The sequence below is a fragment of the Pseudorasbora parva genome, chromosome 23 (genome assembly GCF_024679245.1).
Source record: "Pseudorasbora parva isolate DD20220531a chromosome 23, ASM2467924v1, whole genome shotgun sequence".
NCBI classification, from domain to species: domain Eukaryota; kingdom Metazoa; phylum Chordata; class Actinopteri; order Cypriniformes; family Gobionidae; genus Pseudorasbora; species Pseudorasbora parva.
Genome location: NC_090194.1, coordinates 10,017,703 through 10,041,402, shown reverse-complemented (window position 1 = coordinate 10,041,402; position 23,700 = coordinate 10,017,703). Strand labels below are relative to the sequence as shown.

At 42.8% G+C, this 23,700-nt stretch overlaps 2 protein-coding genes across 2 annotated transcripts in view; one reads left to right on the top strand and one right to left on the bottom strand.

The window, feature by feature from the left end:
• The window catches only part of fgf11b (fibroblast growth factor 11b), a 61,830-nt gene extending 41,250 nt beyond the window's left edge, over positions 1-20,580 (bottom strand). The window contains exon 1 of the mRNA XM_067433232.1: positions 19,610-20,580. Within this exon, the coding sequence (XP_067289333.1) occupies positions 19,610-19,802 (193 nt within the window). The 5' untranslated portion in view covers positions 19,803-20,580. The remainder of the gene's footprint in view (positions 1-19,609) is intronic.
• The window catches only part of nlgn2b (neuroligin 2b), a 171,313-nt gene that overhangs the window by 1,422 nt on the left and 146,191 nt on the right, over positions 1-23,700 (top strand). The window lies entirely within an intron of this gene.

The window sequence follows — 23,700 nt, the reverse complement described above, 5'->3', positions numbered from 1 at the left end:
AAATAGCTTGTTCACTTGTTAAAACATGCTTTTGTTCATTTAGGTTTTTTTCTTCTTGAGATTTTTAAAGCATTACAAAGCCCCCCTTTTTTAGCCTGGTCATTCACATCTCAGATTTGCAACACACTCATACAGACACGTGAATATTAAAATAACCACGGCGAGAGAAAAAAACAGGGCACCTTGATGCATTTTAAACAAGGGAGAAACGCAGAAGAACATTAAAAAGGTTGTCTTTCAAACTCCCTCTGCACGGCGGGCACACAATTGGATGGCGCTACAACCAACCAGAGCAACGAAGGTGAAGCAGAGCTCGTTGACAGAACAAACTTTCGCCGTATCCGGTCGGCAAAACTCTGAACACATCTTCCCTTCTTAAGAATGACTTCAGTGCAGTTTTTTGTTCTTTTCTCAGAGAAAAGCTTAACTCCAAGTCTTCCAGAGTCGCGGTCAAAGCTGATTATAAAGGCCGCCGTTCGTCAGTTTCTGTGCATGCAAGCGTAACTCTGCATTATGTTAAGTCCTGCCCACCAACTCTACACGATGTGATTGGCCCGACTATAGTTTGGCGTTTACAGCTCAGAAGTGTATTGAGAGTTGCTAGACGAACCTCGTGGCAGATTAGATTTGGTGCTGCTAGTGTGCGTCTAGATTTCTAGGCTAGCCTGTATCTGATCTATGTGATCCATGTGGTAAACATTGTTAAAGGGTTAGTTCACCCAAAAATGAAAACTGTCATTAATTACTCACTCTCATGTCGTTCCAAACCTGTAAGTACTTTGTTCATCTTCAGAACACAAGTGATGGTATTTCTGATGAAATCGGAGAGCTCTGACCCGTCCATAGACAGCAATAGGCAGGAAAGACATTGTTAAAATCATCCATGTGACTACATTGGTTCAAACTTAATTTTATGAAGCGAAGAGAATACTTTGTGTGCAACAAACAAACAAAAACAAACAAAAATAACTACTTTATGCAACAATTTCTCATCTGTGTCAGTGACCTAAGCAGTTTGCGTTGGTACTGCAAGTTAATTGGTTACGAGCTTGAATGTTGTTTGAATTCGTAATGCAGCGCAGTGATTGGGTTAAAAGAGCTCATTCTCATGAATAAATGCAGAAGACCAGCTGACGTAGAATTGTGCCTGCATCCAGTCACACACGCCGAAGGCACTCTTCTACCTCAAATTCTTTGACGTTGCTTCAGCTTTGCTTTTCAACCCGTAAGAACATCATTGCTTAGAAAAAAAGGCAAAAATAACAATTTCCACGTATTGGTAAAATGTATGAGTGTGTTTAATGTTTTGAGCGATGTGCAGCCTGCACATGTCTACTAAAAAAAATGGGTTTTGGGGTTTAATAACCCTTGCAATTTTGAGGTTACCATACAAGCTATATGGAATATGACTAGGTCTACTTCTAGCTCTGTGATTACATTAACTACAGTATGCCACAAAATAATATAAAAATAATGATTTACACTAGTGTTGAAAAAGAAAGTTTAATTGAATTCTGACTGATTTCAGATTTGTTATACCATGCAAATTGTGCACAGGACTAAGAATTAGTATTTAGTAAATAGTAAAAAGGACATTTTGATTTAGTTTGATTTCTTTAAAAAACTTTTTCCACATATTTGATTTTCTAGCAGATCAGTGCTGCAGATGTCACATTATCAATATTGTTTGTGGCATTTTTTTGACCAGAAAAGAAACAACAAAGCAATTTATCTCATTCTCTCTCGTATCTCGACACCCAGCTTCCAGTGATCCCCTTTTCACCCCTAGCTCTGTCTAATTTAATCTCATGCATCGATGAGTTTTAATTAATATGATTGGCTGTGGGATTCTTGCACTGTTACATTGTATTTTTCGGACTTTCTGACAGGCGCTAGGGAACTAAACAGCAAACATACATACAATATACAAACCAACAAATCTCCCTAAACCAGCAATCCTCTCTATACAACCAACCCAATTAGGAGAAGAAGTGATACAACTGCAGTAATGCTAATCATGTTCCGGCTGGTGCTTTCCGGCTTTGTCTCTTGCTTATCTATTGCCCATTTGCAATATCACACACACACACACTATGTGGCTTTTTTGTAAGGAGTGGGATGTCCTCTTCAGTCGGCTTTCTGTATTTTATATGGCTGTTTACTTAAAATGTGGCAGCGTCCAGTGCAGCTTCAAGTCAGTCAGAAATTGCAATAACTAAGATGAAGCCTCCATGTGTTCATTCAATTTTGTGTGTGTGTGGTCTGATGTGTGTCACACGGTAGCAGAGCCAGAAGTCACACCCTATTTTCCTTCTGGTGTTCACTGGATCGATAGAGGTTAACTATCAAGTGACCTTTTTGTGTATGTGCATGGCACATGCATTTGTGTGTGTTTTTTGTGTGTATGTGTACGAAAGATTCTGGGAAAGAGTGTCTAGTACAGTGTGGTGTGCAGCCATAGCTGTGAGATGCCGGCTTACCCCGTAATGATAAGAGAGTGCAGAGTAATTACAGGCGCTGCTTCAGTGAGCAGCCAAGGGCATCTGTGACTCCCCTCCCTGACTAAGGCCAAACTACCAGGGCTTCCCTCAACCTTTATTAGGACTCCCCACCAGTCCCCCCCCCCCCCCCCCCCCCGCTGTCTTTCAGTCTGCATCTCTCAGCAGTTTTCCCCCTCTTATCTTTCTCACGTTTCCCATTCTTCTGCTCTCTCTATTTCTTCCTCTTTCATCAGATCTTCCCTCTTGGTCTGTTCTCTTTCTTATCTTACCCCATTTCTTATGCTTTCTATCTATTGAAAGGGTTTTCAATGCATCATATAACTATGAGGATGGAAAACAATTACATTTGACCAAATTTACTTAGGATTTAGCTTAACTGTAATAAAAACTGTTAAAAAAGGTGGATTTCTGTGGATATGCACATTTAAATGTGAGCCCTTAGGGGCCTCTAATCATATTATTTGAAATGTTTGTATGCACTGCAGTATTCTTTTTGCTTCTTTAAAGGATTAATTCACTTCAAAATGAAAATGTCCTTATATGTCACCCCATCTCATCCAAGATGAATGTCTTTCTTTTTTTGTTTTTGAGGAAAACATTCCAGGGTTTTTCTTCACATAATGGTTTTCAGTTGCAACCAAAATGTTGAAGGTCCAAATCAATGCAGTTTCAAAGGGCTTTAAAGGGCTTCAGAGGCGCTGCACAATCCCAGACGAGGAATAGGGTCTTATCTAGCAAAACGATCAGTCATTCATTAATAAAAAATAAAGTAAAAAATAATACACTTCTTAACCTAAATTTCTCATCTTGCGCTGCTCTGCACTCGCCAGTGATTGTCGAAAACATCACGCTAGACGTAAGCGGAAGTACCGCCCCCCTATTCCTTGTCTGGGATCGTGCAGAGCCTCTAAAGCCCTTTGAAACGGCATTGATTTGGACCTTCAACTGTTGGTTGCAATGGAAGTCTACAAAACAACACAAACTCAGTGTTGGTGGATAAGAGGAATCTGCAGGAACACACACACATAGCTATGAACAAAGTAACCTGTTACTGTCATTTCTTTACCCTGTTAATAGGCTTCAAGAAACGTGTTACATTTAACACACACACACATTGTAAATACAAACTTTTATTTTGGATGGTAACTTTTTACTTTTATGCTATTGTTTGATAGCACTACATTGAATACATTTTAGAATCCCTATACTCCTATAACCCCTATAACCTTTCTAAACATTATTAGCCATCAAGTCAGAGGGAAATAAGAATTCCTGGACCTTAATACTAAAATCTGATCGGTTGATCTTAATATTGCTCGAGTTCCAGCAAGATTGTTGATCTAGGAATAAGTAAACTAGGCACCAATGTGTCTTGCTCTAGTCTAGTACACACCCTCTAAGGATTTTCAAAAACAATAAAGAAAATGTAATGCCATGTTTCTATCACAAAACCCAACTGGGTGAACATTACTGAGTGTTTATGGGTATTAATATTTTGCAGGTCAATAATCCAGTCAGACTCTTCAATCGTTCTGTCTTTCTGTCTTGTATGTTTGACATGACCTTGTCAGCATCATTGTGTGACCTCAAGGGTCTGTCCCCTGAGATGACAGCTATGTCAGATTCAATCATCCTTTATTGTGAATTGACGAAATGTGAAATTGAAAGTATAGATAATGCTGACCAGCGAGCTGTAGAGCAAGCTGCTGAATGTTAAACATCTGAATGAAAGGTGGTTTTACATGCTGGTTTGGTTTCAGTACTTGTGGTGGATGTTATATGTAACTATAAAGTAATCTGACTCTCTGGGATGATAGCCCAATGGTAATGGAGCCTTGCCTGATCATATGACGTCAACACCAGGCACTTAAGTGCTCAGAAATTACTGAGGTAAATGTCTACCTTTTCTGTCTGCTCCTCCTTATCCTCTGCCCCTTTCTAACACACACACACACGCACACACACTTTTCTTTTGTGTGTCCCTCTTGTTAGAGGTCAAACTCAATCTGTCCTTGTCAGGTTTAATCAAAGTATCCACAAATTCAATTTCAGCTGCTGTGTGAGAGAGGCTATTAAGGCATTCTTTGTCATTCGCAATGTCATTAGGCAGTGAAAAGAGAGGGCATGGGGGTGTTTCCGATTCTGATGCATTTACTCATCGTTTTAGGGTAAATAAATCCCAAGTGCTCTTTGTCAGTACCTAAAGGTGACAGAATTCTATTACTTTCTGAGACATGATCTGAGACATGAATGTTAACATTAAGACTCTAACAAATAGTGTTCAACAGTCGGGTTCCAAAAGTAAAAACAAATGTTTTAATGATAACTTAGAAACCTAAAGGCTAAAGTATACTTCACTTTTACGTGTATGCAAAGGGGCAGCGTAAAGTTGGGTGTCGTGTAGGTTGCGCATGCCTTGCACATTTTGAATGCCTTTGTACACGTACGAGTCAAAAAATGTATATTTTTTTTTAGTTCTTCTTTAACTGTGTACATATGCTTTTTTTAAGCGTAAAAAAAGGAAGTATACTTTCAGCTTTATTGTGAGGTACGAGGTTGTTAATCAATAGTATTTGCTTCTGTTGAAGCCTGCATTAGCTTTAAAATAAGTGTTTAACAGAGGAATTTGTGGTGAACAACTACATTAGATTAGAAGTAGAAACTACATTACCAATCAGAGATTTGAAGCAAGCAAAACTATTTTTATATACTGTACGTGACTTGTGCTGGAAAAAGGAGGTGGAATGTGCACAGACTAATTTCAAGTTACAGGCCAAAGAAGTGAAACATTTAATTGTAGGTCGATTTCGTGGTTTTCACAACTATTAGTTGATTAAGCTCTTGTCTAGCAATCTTAATAGCAAACATCTAAAATTATCTTTATTTGTGAGTTTTCTGAGAAGAGTACCTTTCCCTTGCAAAGATTTTCTCTGCTCGCTTCTCCCGATTCCCCTCAGTCTGGTGTCGTTTTAAAGCGCAGCATTCCAACTTTGTAAATATTAATAGTGAATTCTTGATAGCTTGAGTCTGAACCAATAAAATGTGATTTTTCAATGCTGATGTACACAAAATGATCTTGCTCATGCTGAATGACAGATCTGATGCGTACACACAAAGATTCCTCGGATGGCGTACAATCCTGATGTACACTGTAAAAAATTATATGTTCAATAAGTTATGACAACATATGTTTTTACATTGTTTTAACTCATCAAAATAAGTTAAGAAATGTTAAACTTGTTTTTATTAGTTATACAAGATGTAACTCATTTTTTAAAGTCAGTTTAAAATAATTTAAGTTGAAATAACTTAAACATCCAAGTCGATTTTACTGCAAAAGTTCAAAATCTGCCTCTTTTTTTTTTTTTTTTTTTTTACAGTGTACGCACATACACAGAATAAGTATTTCATTATATCTGTCTTGGCTTGGATGTATTCATGTGAGGATTATCTGTTATGTCTTAAATTAAACGATTAACTGTTGGGGAAAGTCTGGTGTGTAACATTATCTGTGCGGTACAGTAGGTCTGAACAGATAGGCTGTCCGATAAATAAAATATAAATAATAAATCTTATTTAAACAATTGTGGTGTCATGAAAAAATATATTTTAAATATATTATAAATATATTTTTCCTATAGGTATTTAGTTTTGACTTGGTGTGTGCCAAAATTTTAAGGTATTTTTATTTATTATTATTATTATTTTATTTTTTTGGAACCTTCACTTTCAATTGACTTGACTGACTCTATCGACTCTATCGTAGCTCAGTCACTTTTTGAAAGATTCCAACAATCATACATATTTGTGTAGTTTTTTTTAAAATAGAGAATGACGATAAGTTCATTGCGACTAATTTTGTCAGCTTGGGTCACATATTTTTATACTTCTCTGTTGTTTTTTATTCCATTATGCTGTTCCATTATGCTAAAATGTATCACGCTTTAAGGATGTTTAGTTATTTTTACTGGAAGAGATAAATACTTATTTAAAAAAAGAAATCTGATTTGTTCTTGTTTCTCAATTTGTGATTTTCTCAGTTTTTCTTATATTCTGCATTTAGCCATTGCTTACTACATGCATGTTGCATTATGTATATTATCGTTCTACAATCAGACTGTTATATAATTTGTAGTACTATAATTAAAATGCTGCAATATCAAAAACACACCAACTTTAGTTTTCTGCATCATTCAAACAAATAGCACCTGAATACTTTAGAGACTTGACAAAATCCCCTGAAATGAGGAAAAAACAGCTTACACATAATGTTTTCTTCTTGAAACTGCTGCTTATACACTTGCATCGCCTGACTTAAAAGTTACTTTTCCACCACAAAGCTCCTACGGTGACAGCAGGCTGTACAGTAACCCAAAAGCTCCATGAAGATAAAGATTTTTTCATTCTTTTATGCAGCCCCCACATATGTTTTTTTTTGTGCCTCAAATACCAAATTTAACCTGACAAGCCAGAACCACATCAAGATGTTTGGTCTGGAAACTCACCATTGACAGGGCTCAATCTGAGAGGCGGGATAAACGGTTGTCTTTCAAACTCCCTCTGCACGGCGTGCACGCAATTGGATAGCGCTACAACCAACCAGAGCAACAAAGGTGAACCGGAGCTCGCTGATAGATTAACCTTTCATCGTATCCGGTCGGAAAAACTCAGGATACATCTTCCCTTTTTAAGAACGACCTCTGTGCCGTTCTTTGTTCAGAGAAAAGCTTAACTCCAAGTCTACCAGAGTCACGGTCAAAGCTGATTCGAAAGACCGCCGTTCGCCAGTTCCTGTGTTTACTAGAAGCACCAAGCGCAACTCGTTGTCATTATGTTAAAGGTGCCCTAGAATGATTTGAAACAATATGTTTAATTGTTCTCTGATATCTACATAGAGGGTATGTGGCTTATTTAAGGGCAAAACTTGTCCAGATACATTTTTACAGGTCCATTTACAACCCTATAAATTGTCCCTAGGATGTAATGCTCTGTTTTTGCCTTATTTGGAAGGGTCGTGAATATTAATGTGAGCTCTGCTCTGATTGGCCTATTTCAGCAGCTCACAGCAGTTCAGTGAAGCGGCTCGTGAGTCCTGACCGTCCTGACACAACACAGACTGGCTAAATGACACTTTAAGCAAAACATCTCAAACTAATAAATTACTTACTGCTTGCAGGAATATAGTTTCCTTTTTAAGGAAAATAGTTTAATTTTTAAGATGCTGAGTAAAGCTTGCTTGAAATGGGCCGAACAAACGAACGATTTGTTGTGGTATCCGATTATAATAAACCTCAACCATGTGTCATGAGAGGCGTTTTTGTTATCTTCGAGTGTCTTGTTTACCATCAGTAGATTTGGCTTGTTTGGACAGATGCAAATGTTGGGGGCGTGCATATAAATGATCCCCAATGCTTACGTCATGGTTGGGTTTATGTTGAGAAGCACTTTTTTTTCTGTTCCAGTTTTTGATTCACTTTGGCAAGGTTAATTCCATTTTTCATTCTAGGGCACCTTTAAGCCCCGCCCACCGATGTGATTGGCCCGACCAGAGTTTGGCGTTTACAGCTCAGAACTGTATTGAGAGTTGCTAGATGACACTCGCGGCAAATTAGATTTGCTGCCGCTAGGGTGCGTCTAGATTTCTAGGCTAACCAAATTTAGCATTGCAACGACAATTTTTTAAAAAATATTTCATTCAAAACATTTTTTGCCTCGTTTCAATTTAAAAAAAATATATAGAACATGTTTTTATCAATAATGTTTAATGAATATGATATTGTGAATTTGCTCTAGCATGAATTCACTCATACTAATCACAGGCTAGTGGCATTTATCTCAGTGCGGCCTTCTCTCTGATCTCTTTTAGGCAAATTTAGTCCTAATCTGATCTCTTCCAAACCGATGGAACTTTTCTTCAATCTGTTAAGTCCAGCACTCCAACCCCAGAGGCAGCACATCGGCACTAAAATAAACCTTCAAAATAGAAGCATCAATCCCTTCAGCTTTAATTATCTTTTCATCTGGAATTAAATTCTTGATAGATTATGAAACCCTTCCCAATCTTTGGTTGTGTAACGGCATAAGCTGATGTTTGTATGTTTGGCGTCCTCAATATCAACAAAAGAGTCTGGGAGACTCGCTTGGCTGCTGTTGCAGCCGCAAAACTAATCGGATATTCATTTCATACAGATGGCAGTGAGCAGTGATTGCTGCAGCTGAGATTTGTCATGATTGGTTCTCTCAGGACAGCCGAGTTGGAAGATGTTTTGGAGTTTCCTGTTAGTGCTCGGTCGTTGTCGGTAAAGTCAGTAAAAATAAAGCGCAATGTAATGTGTTGATATAAAGGAATTTTCCATATTGATTTTACATATTTTACCCATGTTTTCACTCCCAGAAAGAAAATACAGTGGGGGTACAATTTTGTGCTTTGGGGGAAAAAAAATTATAACTACCTTTAAAGGTACACAATTGGTCCTTAGGGTACAATTATACCATTGTTCCCTTTCGGGGAACTCGAGCTGCGTCGAAACGCTGTGAGAACGCCTCTGCGTTAATGCGTCGTGAAGCGCCTGTAGAACCATTCCATCGGAAAAAAGATCGATCGTCGCCGACGTGATGACGTCGCCGACGTGATGACGTCATCAACCGGAGACTATAAAAGGTCCGCGAACACAAACAGGAACTAGCTTCTGTGCCTTCAGTAAGCGATCTGTGTGAACCTGTCTGTCTATTTGGTGTTTTTGTCTGTCTATTATCAGAGATTTTCCACCCTTTTGTTAAATATTTCATATATTAACAGAAAAAAGAGAAAATAAAATAGATAGAAATGGCGAGTGAAAGCAGCAATTTCAGAAAGTGTGTTCCTCCCTGCCCACGCTACATCACGGGCGGGGACACACATCTTCTCTGTGTTGCATGCTTGGGAGCGCAGCATGCCCAGGCAGCCCTCGAGGGGGCTGCTTGCGAGCACTGTGAGCGTATGCCACTGAGAACGCTGCTCTCCCGCCGGGCACTCTTCGAGGAGGGTGCCTCGGCTCGTGTTCCCCGCGGCTCTGGTCCCGCTGCTGCCGAGGCAGAGCGGAGGCTGCAGTCGTGGGGTTCACAATTGGATGTTGCAGAGGGGTTTGAGACGGGCACTGCCTTATCTCTGCCCTCACCTGCTCCATCCAGCGGTTCTTCTCGGGGCTTGGAAGCACGCATTGTGGTTTCTTCCCCCCCGAGAGAGCCGCCGGTGCTCCAACTATCCAGCTCCGAGGAGGTGGACGTTGAGAGCATCGCGACTGAAGATTCGCCACTTCAGTCCCCTGTGAAAAAAAAAAAAAAAAGTGGACTTTACAGAGGGGTTTGAGACGGGCCCGGCCTTATCTCAGCCCTCACCTGTATCGTCCAGTGTCTCGTCTCGGGGTTTGGAAGCCCGCTCTGCGGTCTCTTCCTCCCTGGGCGGGGCACCGGTGCTCCAACTATCCAGCTCTGAGGAGGTGGACGTTGAGAGCATCGCGACTGAAGACTCGCCACTTCAGTCACCCGCTAGTGAGTTGAGGTTCTCACGAGAGCTGTGGCCAGGTTAAATATAAAAATAAGAAATGACTGGCTGGCTGAAATATCTGAATCCCATCGAAATCAGAGAGAACGAAATTAGATGAGCGATTCCTGCCCTCTCGTGCAAAGCATCAACGTCCTGCCATTCTTCCCTGACCTGCACACCGAGGTGTCTAGGTCATGGAGGAAACAAGCGGTATCATATAGAGTGTTCAGCCCACATACATCTGCATATAGTAATATATTTGGGCTGAGACACTATGGTTATGGGGCGATGCCGAAGATCGAAGAGACGCTTGCGAGCTATCTCTCGCCTTCAGCTGCATCGTCCCTGGCATTTCCCCTCCGAAGGAAATCGGTGCTTACCTCAGCACACGGTACCCGTCTTCCTTCGGTGCCCACAGGGGGCCGCGCTGCTAACCCCGCCGCAATGTCAGGGCGCAGAGGGTCTCCGCGGGCCACCTGAGGGTGGTCCGCCCCCTCCTCGGAGGGCATGCGAGCAGTCAGGTCAGGTGTTCCCTGCCGGTTCGCCGTTTCAGGGCACTGCACTCGCTGCTCAAATTACACCAGAGGCCAGCCTCGAGAGGCTGGTTCCCTTAGTTTCCCCTCCGTGGGAAGACGGTGCTTACCTCAGCATACGGTACCCGTCTTCCTTCGGTACCCTCAAGGGGCCGCGCTGCCAACCCCGCCGCAATGTCGGGGCGCAGAGGGTCTCCGCGGGCCACCTGAGGGTGGTCCGCCCCCTCCTCGGAGGGCAGGGGAAACAAAAGGACGCTGAGGGTAGTCCCCTCCGAAGGGAAACGGTGTTTACCTCTGCCTACGGTACCCGTTGTCCTGCAGCGCCCTCTGGGGGCCGCGCTGCCAACCCCGCCGCAATGCCGGGGCGCAGACGGTCCCCGCGGGCCACTCGAGGGTGGTCCGCTCCCCCTTCGGGGGGCTCCCGAGCAGTCAAGTCAGTCGTTCCCTGCCGGTCCGCCGCTTCAGGGCACTGTGCTTGTTGCTCAAAATACACCAGAGGCCAGCCTCGAGAGGCTGGTTCCCTTAGTAGATTTTCTAGACGAGTGGAAACGTCTATCGAATATATCTCAGTGGGTCCTGCAGATAATAGAAAAGGGGTACGCCATTCAGTTCAGAAGTCGGCCACCTCCTTTCTGCGGTGTCCTACCTACAGAGGTGGGCCCGGAGCAGGCTCTGGTAATGGCACAGGAAGTAGAGACACTCCTGCAAAAAGGGGCTATAGAGAGGGTTCCCCCTCCCAGCAGGGAGTCTGGCTTTTATAGCCGTTACTTCATCGTGCCGAAGAAGGATGGGGGCTTACGCCCGATATTAGATCTGCGGCTATTGAATCGCTCGGTGGCCAAGCTCAAATTCAAGATGCTTACACTCAGACAGATTGTAGCGCAGGTCAAATCGGAGGATTGGTTTGTCACCATAGACCTCAAAGATGCGTATTTTCATGTCTCCATCCTTCCACATCACAGGAAGTTCCTGAGGTTTGCCTTCGGGGGAGAGGCATACCAATATCGTGTACTTCCCTTCGGTCTAGCACTGTCACCCCGCACGTTCACCAAATGTGTGGATGCAGCTCTGGCGCCGCTGCGTCTACAGGGCATCCGCATACTGAACTATATCGACGACTGGCTGATTCTAGCGAATACAGAGCAGATGGCGGTTCAGCATCGAGATGCTGTTCTCGCCCATATGTCGAAGCTGGGGTTGAGGCTGAACGCCAAGAAGAGTGTGCTTTCTCCGGCTCAGAGAACCACTTTTCTAGGTGTGAACTGGGACTCGGTAATTATGCGGGCGCAATTATCGCCAACACGCATAGCATCGATCCTGGCAGCCGCCAAAGAACAGAAGCTAGGCCGAGCCGTCACTGTGAAACGGTTCCAGAAACTGTTAGGTCTCATGGCAGCAGCGTCCAACGTGATATCTTTTGGCCTACTGTACATGAGGCCACTGCAGTGGTGGCTCAAAACAAAAGGGTTCTCCCCGAGGGGAAATCCGCTCCGCACGATCAAAGTCACGCGGCGATGCCTACGTGCTCTGGTCATGTGGAAAAACCCGCTCAGGGTCCCGTGTTGGGGGCTCATGTTCGTCGCGTAACGCTAACGACAGATGCCTCTCTCACGGGCTGGGGGGGCGACCATGAGTGGTCGCTCATCCCAGGGTCTATGGCAGGAACATCAGCGGCACTGGCACGTAAATCGGCTAGAGATGCTCGCAGTGTTTCTTGCATTGAAACAGTTCCTGCCCGACCTCAAGGGGCCACCATGTGCAGACAACACATCGGTGGTCGTCTATATAAATCACCAGGGGGGTCTGAGGTCCCGTCCGTTGGACAATTGGCACATCGGATCCTCCTGTGGGCCCAAGGGAAATTGCTGTCAGTCAGAGCAGTATATATCCCGGGGGTCCTGAATCAGGAAGCAGACAGCCTGTCGAGGCAGGGGCCGAGGCCCGGGGAATGGAGACTCCACCCAGAAGTGGTGGAGCTCCTATGGAAGGTATATGGGAGCTATTTGCTTCGGCGGAGAGTTCTCACTGCCCGCAGTAGTTTCTCTGACCCATCCAGCCCCGCTGGGGTGGATGCCATGGTACAGGGGTGGCCGAGGCTACCTCTGTACGCCTTCCCCCCGATTGTCTTGCTTCCAGGAGTTCTGGAGAGGGTACGCCGGGACGGGGCCCAGGTACTCCTAGTGGCTCCGTACTGGCCGACCCGAGTATGGTTTTCGGACCTGATATCTTTCCTGGAAGGCTCTCCGATGGAGATTCCGACCAGGAGGGATCTACTCTCTCAGGCGGGCGGGAGATTCCTGCACCCACGCCCAGAGATGTGGAAACTGTGGGCCTGGCCTCTGAGGGGGCTAGGCTCATAGAGGAAGGTCTCTCGGCCGAGGTCGTAGAGACCATCCTTCACTCCAGAGCTCCGTCCACGAGGAAACTGTACGCTCTGAAAGGGAAACTTTTCTCAGCATGGTGCAGAGAACGCCAGTGGGACCCAGTTAACTGCCCGGTTGGTACAGTGCTGGAGTTTCTGCAGGCGAGGTTCTCGGCAGGGTTGACCCCCTCCACAATAGAGGCGTACGTGGCGGCCTTGGGTGCCGTCCACGTCCCTTTGGGTGGAGTGTCTTGGGAAGACACCCTCTGATTACACGTTTCCTCCGTGGCACTTTAAGGTTGAGGCCTGTTATGCACTCATGTCTAGAGTTTGCGCCGGGGTTTTCTCATCCCAGGCCGGGTTATGTCCCCAAGGTTCCTACGAGCCCACGGGGCCCCATTACTCTTCAAGCATTCTGTCCTCCTCCTTTCACGACGTCAGACCAGGAAGATTAATCTGCTGTGCCCTGTTAGAGCACTAGATACGATGTCCACAGAGCTGCCCTGTGGAGGAAAACTGATCAGCTGTTTGTCTGTTTCGGGCCCCCTAAGAAGGGGCCCCAGTATCTAAGCAGAGGATGAACAAGTGAGTGGTCGAGGCCATCTCACTTGCTTATGAGGCGGCCGGGCAGCAGTCTCCTCTGGCTGTCCGGACGCATTCAACCAGGGGTATGGCTGCTTCTTAAGCACTTTTGTCGGGGGCGTCCCTCCACGATATTTGTAAACGCGGCCGGATGGTCGTCTCCTTTAACTTTCGTCAGGTTCTATGAACTAGACCTGGCATCTACAGTTGGGGCACAGGTACTCTCGTAACCGTGTGCGCTTCGGCTTCACACATACGAGACACTTGGTCCTATGGCGATGTGGGTATAAGCGTTCTCACAGCGTTTCGACGCAGCTCGAGTTCCCCGAAAGGGAACGTCTCAGGTTACGTATGTAACCCTAGTTCCCTGAGGGAACGAGACGCTGCGTCGCTCTGCCATACTCCCGGCGTGTCCGTGATCACTTACTTCAGGCTTTATCAGAAGCTAGTTCCTGTTTGTGTTCGCGGACCTTTTATAGTCTCCGGTTGATGACGTCATCACGTCGGCGACGTCATCACGTCGGCGACGATCGATCTTTTTTCCGATGGAATGGTTCTACAGGCGCTTCACGACGCATTAACGCAGAGGCGTTCTCACAGCGTTTCGACGCAGCGTCTCGTTCCCTCAGGGAACTAGGGTTACATACGTAACCTGAGACGTTTTCCACTATATTGTACCCTTAAGGGTACCACCCCAGTGACGGCAACTTTTACCTTAAAAGTTGAATTACGGATTGTGTTGTGTTGTAGGGTTTAAACTTCAGTAAAATACCGGTCCCTTTTCCATTTTTTCTATGGATTTTTCTTAACATGTGTCAAGTGTTTTTTTTTAAAGTGTATGCTAACACTGTGTAAAATATGAATTGCTAGATGTGACCCATCTGAAACTTGTCACACACAGAATGCATTAATTAATCAATTAATAAAGCTTGTATGGGAAACTTGCCCTTTTAATTTATTTTTGGAGGCCGCCAGCTGAGAATGGAACAGATTAATGCTGTAAGCTCGGTAGAATGCCTCAGTTAATATTAGCACCAATAAAATTTGTGCAGTAGAGTCTATTAGTTACATATGGGTACTCTTTTTTTCTGCCACATTATCTCCAAGATGGTCAATCACACATCATCCCACTGGCCATGACACGTGGCTCAATAGTGTTAACCGTCCAGTATATGATGACTTGATGTCTTTCATTTCTGTCATATTTACTTTTCCAACACCTATATTCACTTCGGCCTCTAGGATCATCCAGAGGAAGTGGCAGCCACACAGTAGATCTTTTGTTTATTTGTTGACTAACACACTCAATAGTGAACTACATCTTAATTCATCAATTACCTTATATATGAACAAGTGCTGTGTGTGAGCTCGGCGAGAGAACCAACAAACTGTTTAATTGACTGCAGCAGTTTGATAATCAATACTGTTCCTACTGGTTACATCCCTTATTAGGTTACTTATACATTATTTTTAATAGAATATTATTTTAAAATTGACACAGAATACAGAATTATGTTACTATATTATGTTTAAAAAAAATTGAGATTGTGAAAAAAATATATATAAATGCAGAAATGTGCAACTTTTTAAAGATTTGTTTACAGCACATACAAAAGTGAGTAAATAGAGTAAAAAATAATTTAGTTTAAAATTAAATCAAACTAAATACATTTAGCTGTTGTTTAGCTGTACAGCGGGTCAATTTTTCTTTAGGTAATTTTTTTCTTTAGCCCTTTTTAAGTAATGTTGCATGATTTCTGTGTACCCTCTACATGATCATGACATAAGTTAAATAAATGTAATATAGCTTAGAAAAGATTAGTATGCAGTTTTGTTACACAAATTTTGTAAGTCTTGTGGCTGTACGTTGCATTTATCCCTTTGCAATATCTTGCCCCATACGTCCATTGTAAGTGTGTTAATGTAAACAATATTTGTGAAAAACATGAAAAATAGTTTGCTGTGGTAATCAAAAACCCTGAATGGTCCTATCAGTTTGATAAAGTGATAGTTCACCCAAAAACTCTGAAGACTCTGAAATTCTTCTTTCAGACGAGTACAATCAGAGTGATATTTATATATTTAAATATATAAAAAAATCCTGGCTCTTCCAAGCATTATAATGGCAGCGAATGTCAGCCCAAAAGTGTATCCATCCATTATAAAAGTAATCCACACGGCCCTGGAGGGGTTAATAAATGCCTTCTGAAGCGAATCAGTTGTAAGAAAAATACCCATATTTAGCATTCACTGCCATTATAAAGCTTGGATTAGCCAAGACATTTTTTAATATAACTCTTATTGTATTCATCTGAAAGAAGAATGTCATATAGACCTAGTATAGCTTGAGGGTGAGTAAATTATGAGAGATTTTTTGGGTGAACTATCGCTTTAATAGTCCTTTTATATTATATAATGTAATTTAATGTTTTCTGATATTTTAAAAAACAAAAATGAACAAAAAAATGCAGTGAACGCACAGGCTGCCTATTTTAATTGAACTCTGCCAGAACTTTTTGCTTAATCATCAGTGGTTTTCTAAGTTCCCTCTGCATGCCCTTCTGTCATTTGCAGTGACTCACTTTTTGTCTTTCCACCTGTCTTTCCTCCTCTTTCATCTTCCCTCCCTCCCCTCATCCTCTTCCGTCTCTCCTTTACTTCCTTCCTCTCCGCATTGCTATCTCTTCCCCTCTCTCTCCCTCTTTCACTCCCTCTTTCTTTCTGACCCCTGGCACTCTCAGTACTCAGATGAGAGGCTACCTAACACTGTGCAGTGTGATCAGGTGTTGTTGAGTAAGCAAGATAGACAGCCCATCTTCAGCGGTCAGCTTAATGCTGTCCTCCTCCAGTGCCACGTCCTCGTGCCCTGAGCGGCTCCTTTAGACTGAACCCAGCCAGCAGAACTGCTGCATTCTCCTTGCTACACATCTGAAGACCTCAACTTTTCAAAATTAACTTTTCTTTCAGCTTCAGTAGCCCGACAAGCCACTCTGATGGGTTACCATCAATTTCAATTAGAATAAGGCACTCAGTATCAGAATGTATACATAAACAAGTAAACCATTTTTTTTTCTTAAACCACTCTGAGCCATCTTGCATGTTTCCCATCAGAGTGGGTTGGCAAGTTAAAGTCACCCATACTGTAAAATAAATAAAAATATCTCAATTGGCTGGAGGCAGGTGTTAATTTCCCACCTTAATGCTGTGAGAGCTCTGTGTTTACACATCAGCAGAAAATTGTTATCTGTAAGTTGTCACTTTTAGAGTGATCAAATACGGTTACATTCACAGTTATTAATGAGAGTAAAAACTACATTCTGTAGCCGAATTGCCGATTTTGAGAGGGAGTTTGCTTAGTCTGTGCTGTGATCTGAACCGTGTTGGGCATCTAGTTGTCCGTCACGCTATAGACTGCGACAGTCACTCAGCAGTGCACATATACTTGCTATGTGAGGTTCTAGTAACTCACAATGACGGTGATATGAGCAGAATCTCATCCAAAGGTTTTGCCCAAGGCGCTGTTTTTCACTGTTGTCTTATTAAAAAAAAAAAGCATTCCTAGCTGCTGTCGGATAATTAGGATTTGACAGGGGACACTGTGCCTTATTTTGACTTAAATAAAGTCATGAAAAATATGGTAAGAATTTCTGGTGTTAAGGAAGTTGCCATCTTTAGTATTTACTTTAGACACTGTCACCATGATTTCAGGTGTCACTCACAGCTGTCAATAAAATTGAATTTGGGTATTTCTTTATTTAGACCATATTCAATCCACTTCTGGTGGATTGTTGTTCCAAGTTGTTCCATGTTAAAGGACAATTCGTGAGGAGCCTATGTGACGTTACTGATAATAATTGTCTCTCTCATGCTGTCTCTCTCCTCTATAGGAGATTTGTTGTTGAATAAAGCCAAACACTCCACAGAAGCCAAGCACTACATAAAACTGTAAAGGTGTAAAACAACCACTGCTATTAAGAGAATGGTTTTTCACTCTCTCTCTTTCGCTCTCTCTGTGTATGTGTGTGTGTGTGGTTTACATTTCTATACCATCTCTACCTTGCGTGAAATTGGGCACTGGGCAAACGGAGAGGGTGATCATTGATTAATCAGTATACGTTAATGAGCTGCATCGATCGAGAGACCAGTAGACTCAGTGCCGACCTCAGATGGTGTGAGACTGTGACGCCATTTTAAAGCAGCAAGGGAACCCATCCTAGGCGAGTTACTCAGAGAGACAGGTGTGCGTGAGACAGATGGTAAAGGGTGTTGCGGGTACAGCAGAGGCTTGACATTGTTATGATGGATGTTTATGGATCACTGACCTGACAACGCAGCAGTGATCCCATGATCCCACACTGCTGTGGCTAGGTGATGCCCACTAATTTGTCAATTTAGGGCTGCTTCAGTTCACCCAGAGCACTATGGTTTGGATTTTGAAGCACGACTCTGAAACGTCACAGCTTAAGGCATTTAGAAGGACTTCCCTGTTGAAAAGACCAATATATGCTGTGTTTTGGATGTTGATGTGTTGCTTAGTAGGCTTATTAATTAGCTGCCAGCTGGTTCAACATCAACCAGCAGGGGCTAACAAGTCCATATTAACCATCCAAACCTTGACCTCTGAACCTAACCAGAATAAACTCTCCTAGTCCCGCATTGGGGTTTAAGTCTTTTCACCAGGGTTAGACAGTATAAGGAAAGACCTGCAGCAAAAGTTTCACCTATCATAGCAATGCAATATTATATGTAGTTCCCTGAGCCAGTTTTTGTGTGTTTGCATGCACAGAAATATATTTGCATTTCAGTATGTCCCTAAACCACATTATGCTAACGGAGCCGGAGCGTAATGTGATAATGTGTTCAGTAGATATCAAAGGAATGTAAATATTACAGAATATGGTCCCAGGAGTAGGACTGGCTATCAGCGTTACTTCAGTACTATACAAGCACATGCACACACACACTCTCTCACTTTAATTTCTGTTTAAACCCATATTTTTTCTGATGATTTCAGTGGGGCACGCTTCATGTTCATTGGTGAGAGAGGCGGATAAAGAGGCAGAGTAATATCCCTGACTATAATCATTTTCGTTTACATTCGCTCTCATTCTCAAACACTCTCACTCACTGCCTTATCTCTTTATCCTTTCTCTTTTGTCTTGTTTTTACATTGACAGTTCCTTTATTCAGTATGTAGTTATTCAGTTTTAGGCTATGGCATCAATTTCAAAATGTCATAAGCATTAGGTCCAATCTTTACTCAAAGACATGACAAAACTCACAACCAATGGCAGTGACACTGAGCAGATGTTTTTCTTTCAATAAAACTGCTAGTCGAGTTGTGGACATTGGTGTTTTGAATTTTTGCCCTGTAGGTTGACATAACAATTGCAGGGATTCTGTCTCAGTATCAATGCTGTAATCAGAGCGCATGCTGTTTTTTTTCTTCTGTTTGGCCAATGGCAAGGTTACTGGAACTAAAACATGGCCGGACTCCAACTTCCAATCTCAGTGCACTACCGAGTAACAATATTTTATGGAACACAATTGAAATTAGGTATTAATATGCAGACATGCTTGCCCATGTGTGAACATAGAAGATATGAGTTAGTAATTAGCATCCTAAGGGCAGATCATAACGCAACCCAGAATAGCCTGTGCAAGTGGGACGCTTTGAAAGACTGTAAATCACACCTTATAAAGGGCTTGCCTCTTCCAGCTCTGTTCATGCCATAAAACAGTAGTCAAACCCCTTCTTCCCTTATAAAAGTCAGAATTAATCCCATAATTCTGCAACTTAATGAGCTTAGTGGTTCTCTCCTTTATGTGACCTGTGTAAATTTGCTTTAAAGAGACAACTGTATTTCAGACTGGACAGTATTTCATCGTTGTATCCTTACATTTGTACCATAGCCAGTTAGAACTTGACACTGACTGTGAAGTGGCAACAGAGAAGCCAAGAAGAATGACATAAGTTTGAAAACTTTTTATAATTCTTCTCTATTTTTGGTATTTCAAGAAATCAGTTACCTTTCATTTTTTTAGTTGGTGGATTTGGTTCCAGAAATGGAAAGTGGTTAAAATAGAAATTTACAGATAAACCTACCTGGTCTTTTGTCTGTTCTTCCTCTTCGGCCGCCACATAACCGTACTTTTGATATGAGAACGAGAATTTGTTTCTGGCAAAGGGACTTGTTGCTCTTGGGGCATGGCTTGCGTTTGTTGGCTATCGGCCGGTTGGCCTGGTCTTCCTTGACTGCCCGTTTTTGTCTGATGAGAGAACTGGCAAGAGCTGCCATCTTCCACCCCCCCTCTCACCTTTGGGAGGGGGGTCTCTGTATGCTTAAGAGACCCTCTCTGGATGCACTCGTCTTTTTACCAGCAACACAAAGAGATAAAACTCAGGGGTCAAATCTCGCGTGGAGAGCCAAGAATTCAGATAGGTTCCTCACGTGTCCGTGTGTTTCCCTCCAGTAAGGGAAGAGGTTAAGTTCTGGTCCACTCAAAACCTGTCCCTGGTTTGTCCTTCATTTTGTTTGTTTCGCTAAATACATATTGACACCACAACAAATCCTTAAAACGTAAATCGACGTCGTCACATTTCCACAAAAAGATACAGAAAGAGGCTGACAAAGTCATCGTTGCGACATTGCCGACATGTTTGCCCCCCCTTTTCTCTCCTCTCCCTTCCCCTCCCCTTGTGTCTTGTTCCTGAAGACGAAAACACTGACAAAGCTAAAGTTTAGCACACAGAAACGATGAGCTTTCTCACCCACACACGGTTGGTCCTTGCAGAAAGTTCTTCGTTCTCCAGCAGCAGAATTATTCAGCTCAAATTAGGAACAGATCCTGTCAGAAATGAGCAGATGGTCAGCCTGCAGTCCCTATAGCTAACTTTAGTTGTGCTGAAAAAAAAAAAAGAATAATCTGGAGCGGTAATCCAGTGCTCCCACGTCCAGAGGCACTTCTGCTTCAGCTGCTGGGACGGACAAAGCTCTGAGTCGCAGGACGGGAGCCGGCAAAAGAAGAATGGACTCTGAGAAATTTCCCTTCTGCCTCTTCTGGCAGGCGCTATCTCTCCCCACAGCCCTACATTACCCCCCACCCCCCCACCCCAAAGCCAGCGAGCGTGTGTGTATGTGGGTGTGTGTGTGCAAATCCAGCGGCTACCACCAGTAAAGGTGACATTCATACGAGAACAAGTGAGGGAGGGAGAGCGAGAGCAATCGAGTGAGGGAAAGAGAGCGCGTGAGTGTAAAAGAGAGTGAGAGAAGAACAAGAATGATGAATGAGAACAATGGAGGAGAGAAAACAGAAAGATGAAGGGAAAGAAAAAGAGGAGGGTGAGAGAGAGTTAACAGTACTGTTCTTCCTTCAGTCTGCCGTGTCTGTCCTTGATGGGTAGAGTGGAGGAGAGAGAGAGAGAGCTTAAGGTGCCAATGGTGACAGTTTTCAGTCACCTCAGGAAGAACATCGCAGTCGTGCGTTCCGAGTCAGTTATCATTGCCAAATTCACACACTCACGCACACACATTTATCTCACTCACCCGTCTCTCTCTCTCTCTCTCTCTCTCTCTCTCTCTCTCTCTCTCTCTCTCTCTCTCTCTCTCTCTCTCTCTCTCTCTCTCTCTCTCTCTCTCTCTCTCTCTCTCTGATACACACATCTTCGTGTACACAATCACTTTTAGGGGATTAGGATTGTACCACTTTTATTGGTTTAGTTTCTTGTAGTCCTTGTGCTAGGAGTGCTTCACGTTTGCTGAAGGTGTAAAACTAATGCAAACAGAAAGACTTTCTCTGTCTTATCTTTTTTTCTTATCCTCTCTTTTCTCATTTACTTTATTACTCTGAATTCTTCATCTAAAAAGCTCCTTTTCCCTCTCTCGGTGTCCCCCCTCCTTCTCATTCTTCTTTCTGACATCACTGCAGTTTCGCTTTATCTCAGTGTATTTTCCAGTCTCTTGGTACTCTGCAAATACAGCATGTGAAATGAGCAGGACCTGAGGGGCGGTTTGCTTAAAGAGACAGACAGGCACTGAGCGCGTGTCAGGATGGGCGACTATCTCTCATTAATAGTGATACAGACAGGTAGAGACAAAAATAGTCTCGCTCTGCCGTGCCCTCATCCACAAACAAACATGCTAGATGCCTGTGTACACATTCATACAAATTCACTAAACAGTTTCACCATTTTAGTGTGTGGTACTTCAGCGCAAAAACAGTCTTATTCATTAACCATTCACAATCAGTTTTAACCAGGTGCTAAATGTGCTGAAATAGTGCAGAAAAAATGACTTTTAAATATTTAAATGATCATGGCATAGTGCTAAAACCACTATCCCTGTTTAAATTATATTTATAAAAGTTGTTCACACTTGTAGTTCAGTTTGTTTAGTCCAGACCAAAATATAAATAATTTAGTCCTGGTCTGCTTAGCATTCACATTTGGCATTTTTAACACCGAACCTAAAGGCATAGGGATATGTTCACAACCTAATTGGTTGGCTTTTATTATGTACGTATCCTATATTTTGTGATAGAACTTACAGAACATCCAATACTATGCTTTTTGCTGGGATAAATGCTCTCGTTGTATCTCCTACATATGATGGTATTTTGAGAACTATTTTTAAATGATTTTACTAGAAGATTTTAAAATGTGTAAAGAAGTCAAAACAGCGGCAGGCATCCCCCCGACACATGAACGAAGATCTGCTGTGAGGAGATACAGTTCTGATGTCTGTATCGAACTGTGATGGTCTACATCACGACTATGATGAGAAAAAACACGTATGCATAAGCATTCTGTCTGTTTCATCTTTTTGCATTTCTGGTTTGTTTACATTTCTTTGGTCCATGTTGTGTTTATCCTTAATTGGAACCGCATCAGAGTTCGCTTGGAAGCGGACCGAGACCTATCTGGTCCGCTTGTTTGGTGCGCACCAGGGTTTGAATGGCAGCATTGACACATATTCAAATTATCCGCACTATATTTTAATTGAACATGCCAAGTGTGAACTATGGATGGGCGATATGTAGCCTGGTTTTACCAGACTCTCGTACATTTCATTTGTACATAGAGTCTGGCCACTCTCCATTGACAACGGTTTATTTCCGCGAAGGCGGGCACCCTGTTGAGATTTAAAACTATTGGATCTGCCCTGAGCCACTCTGGATCTGCCATAACCAATCGCTAACGTTTGGTCGTGACATATGTCATGTGCCCTTCGCCTGTTTCACTCATGGAAATCTGACAAAATAAAAGTGCACGTGCATTCGGAATGTGATTTATTCACGCCACGGTGGACAGGAGAGCTCTGTGATCGGGATCATTGTATGCTGTAAATAAAATGTCATATGCTTGGTATGATAATAAATGCTGCTATAAATAACGGACCAATTCAAATGTTTAAGTGCTTTTATTTTAATTAGTTTGAGCGGTGATGAAATATATTGCTCTTCTAAATACTTGCCAGCATTTTAAGGAAATACAAGTCTATAAATGCATCCTAATAACAGCAAAGCAACCATATGGTGTCCTGCAGTGGTCAAAAATGATTTCAAACAGTGAATTTTGAAGTGATATATTGTTGAAAACTCAGAGATGTGATTTCGGACAGCTATTAACGTTACATCAACACGACCTTGCGTTTGTCAAAAGCAGTAAGTTAACTCTGCCGGGGATTTTTACGTGGCTGGTGAGAGATGGACGGCAATAAAATAACTGACCAGTCCCTGTAACTTAAATGATGGCAATACCTTCCGACCCCACGAGAAACAGTTACCGTCCGAATAGCTTCAGCCAACTCCTTCACCACTAATGAAGCGATCTGGAAAATCAAACTTTTCCCGAATTTACCCTGTTGGAGGGCCACAACATCATGGCCACCAACAAACCCCATCAAAGACTGTTATTGCTCCGGCTTTAACTTCTAGATATTCGGCAGCGGTGGCACAAAGGAATGAATGGTTTAGTTTGCATCTTTCTCCGCCGCCATTTCTGAACTACATCTTAAACTAGTGCTCGACATCAACGTCATCGTTCTCAGCCACTCCCTCTGTTCGCTGACTGGACCAGTAAAAATGTGTTCGGAGAAAACCTAAGACTACACAGCAGTCCCAGACGTAGTACTGAAGGAAAATGAAAATTGAGCAGAAGTACGTAGGAGGGGAGAGCCAGGCTAGGCGATATGGGCT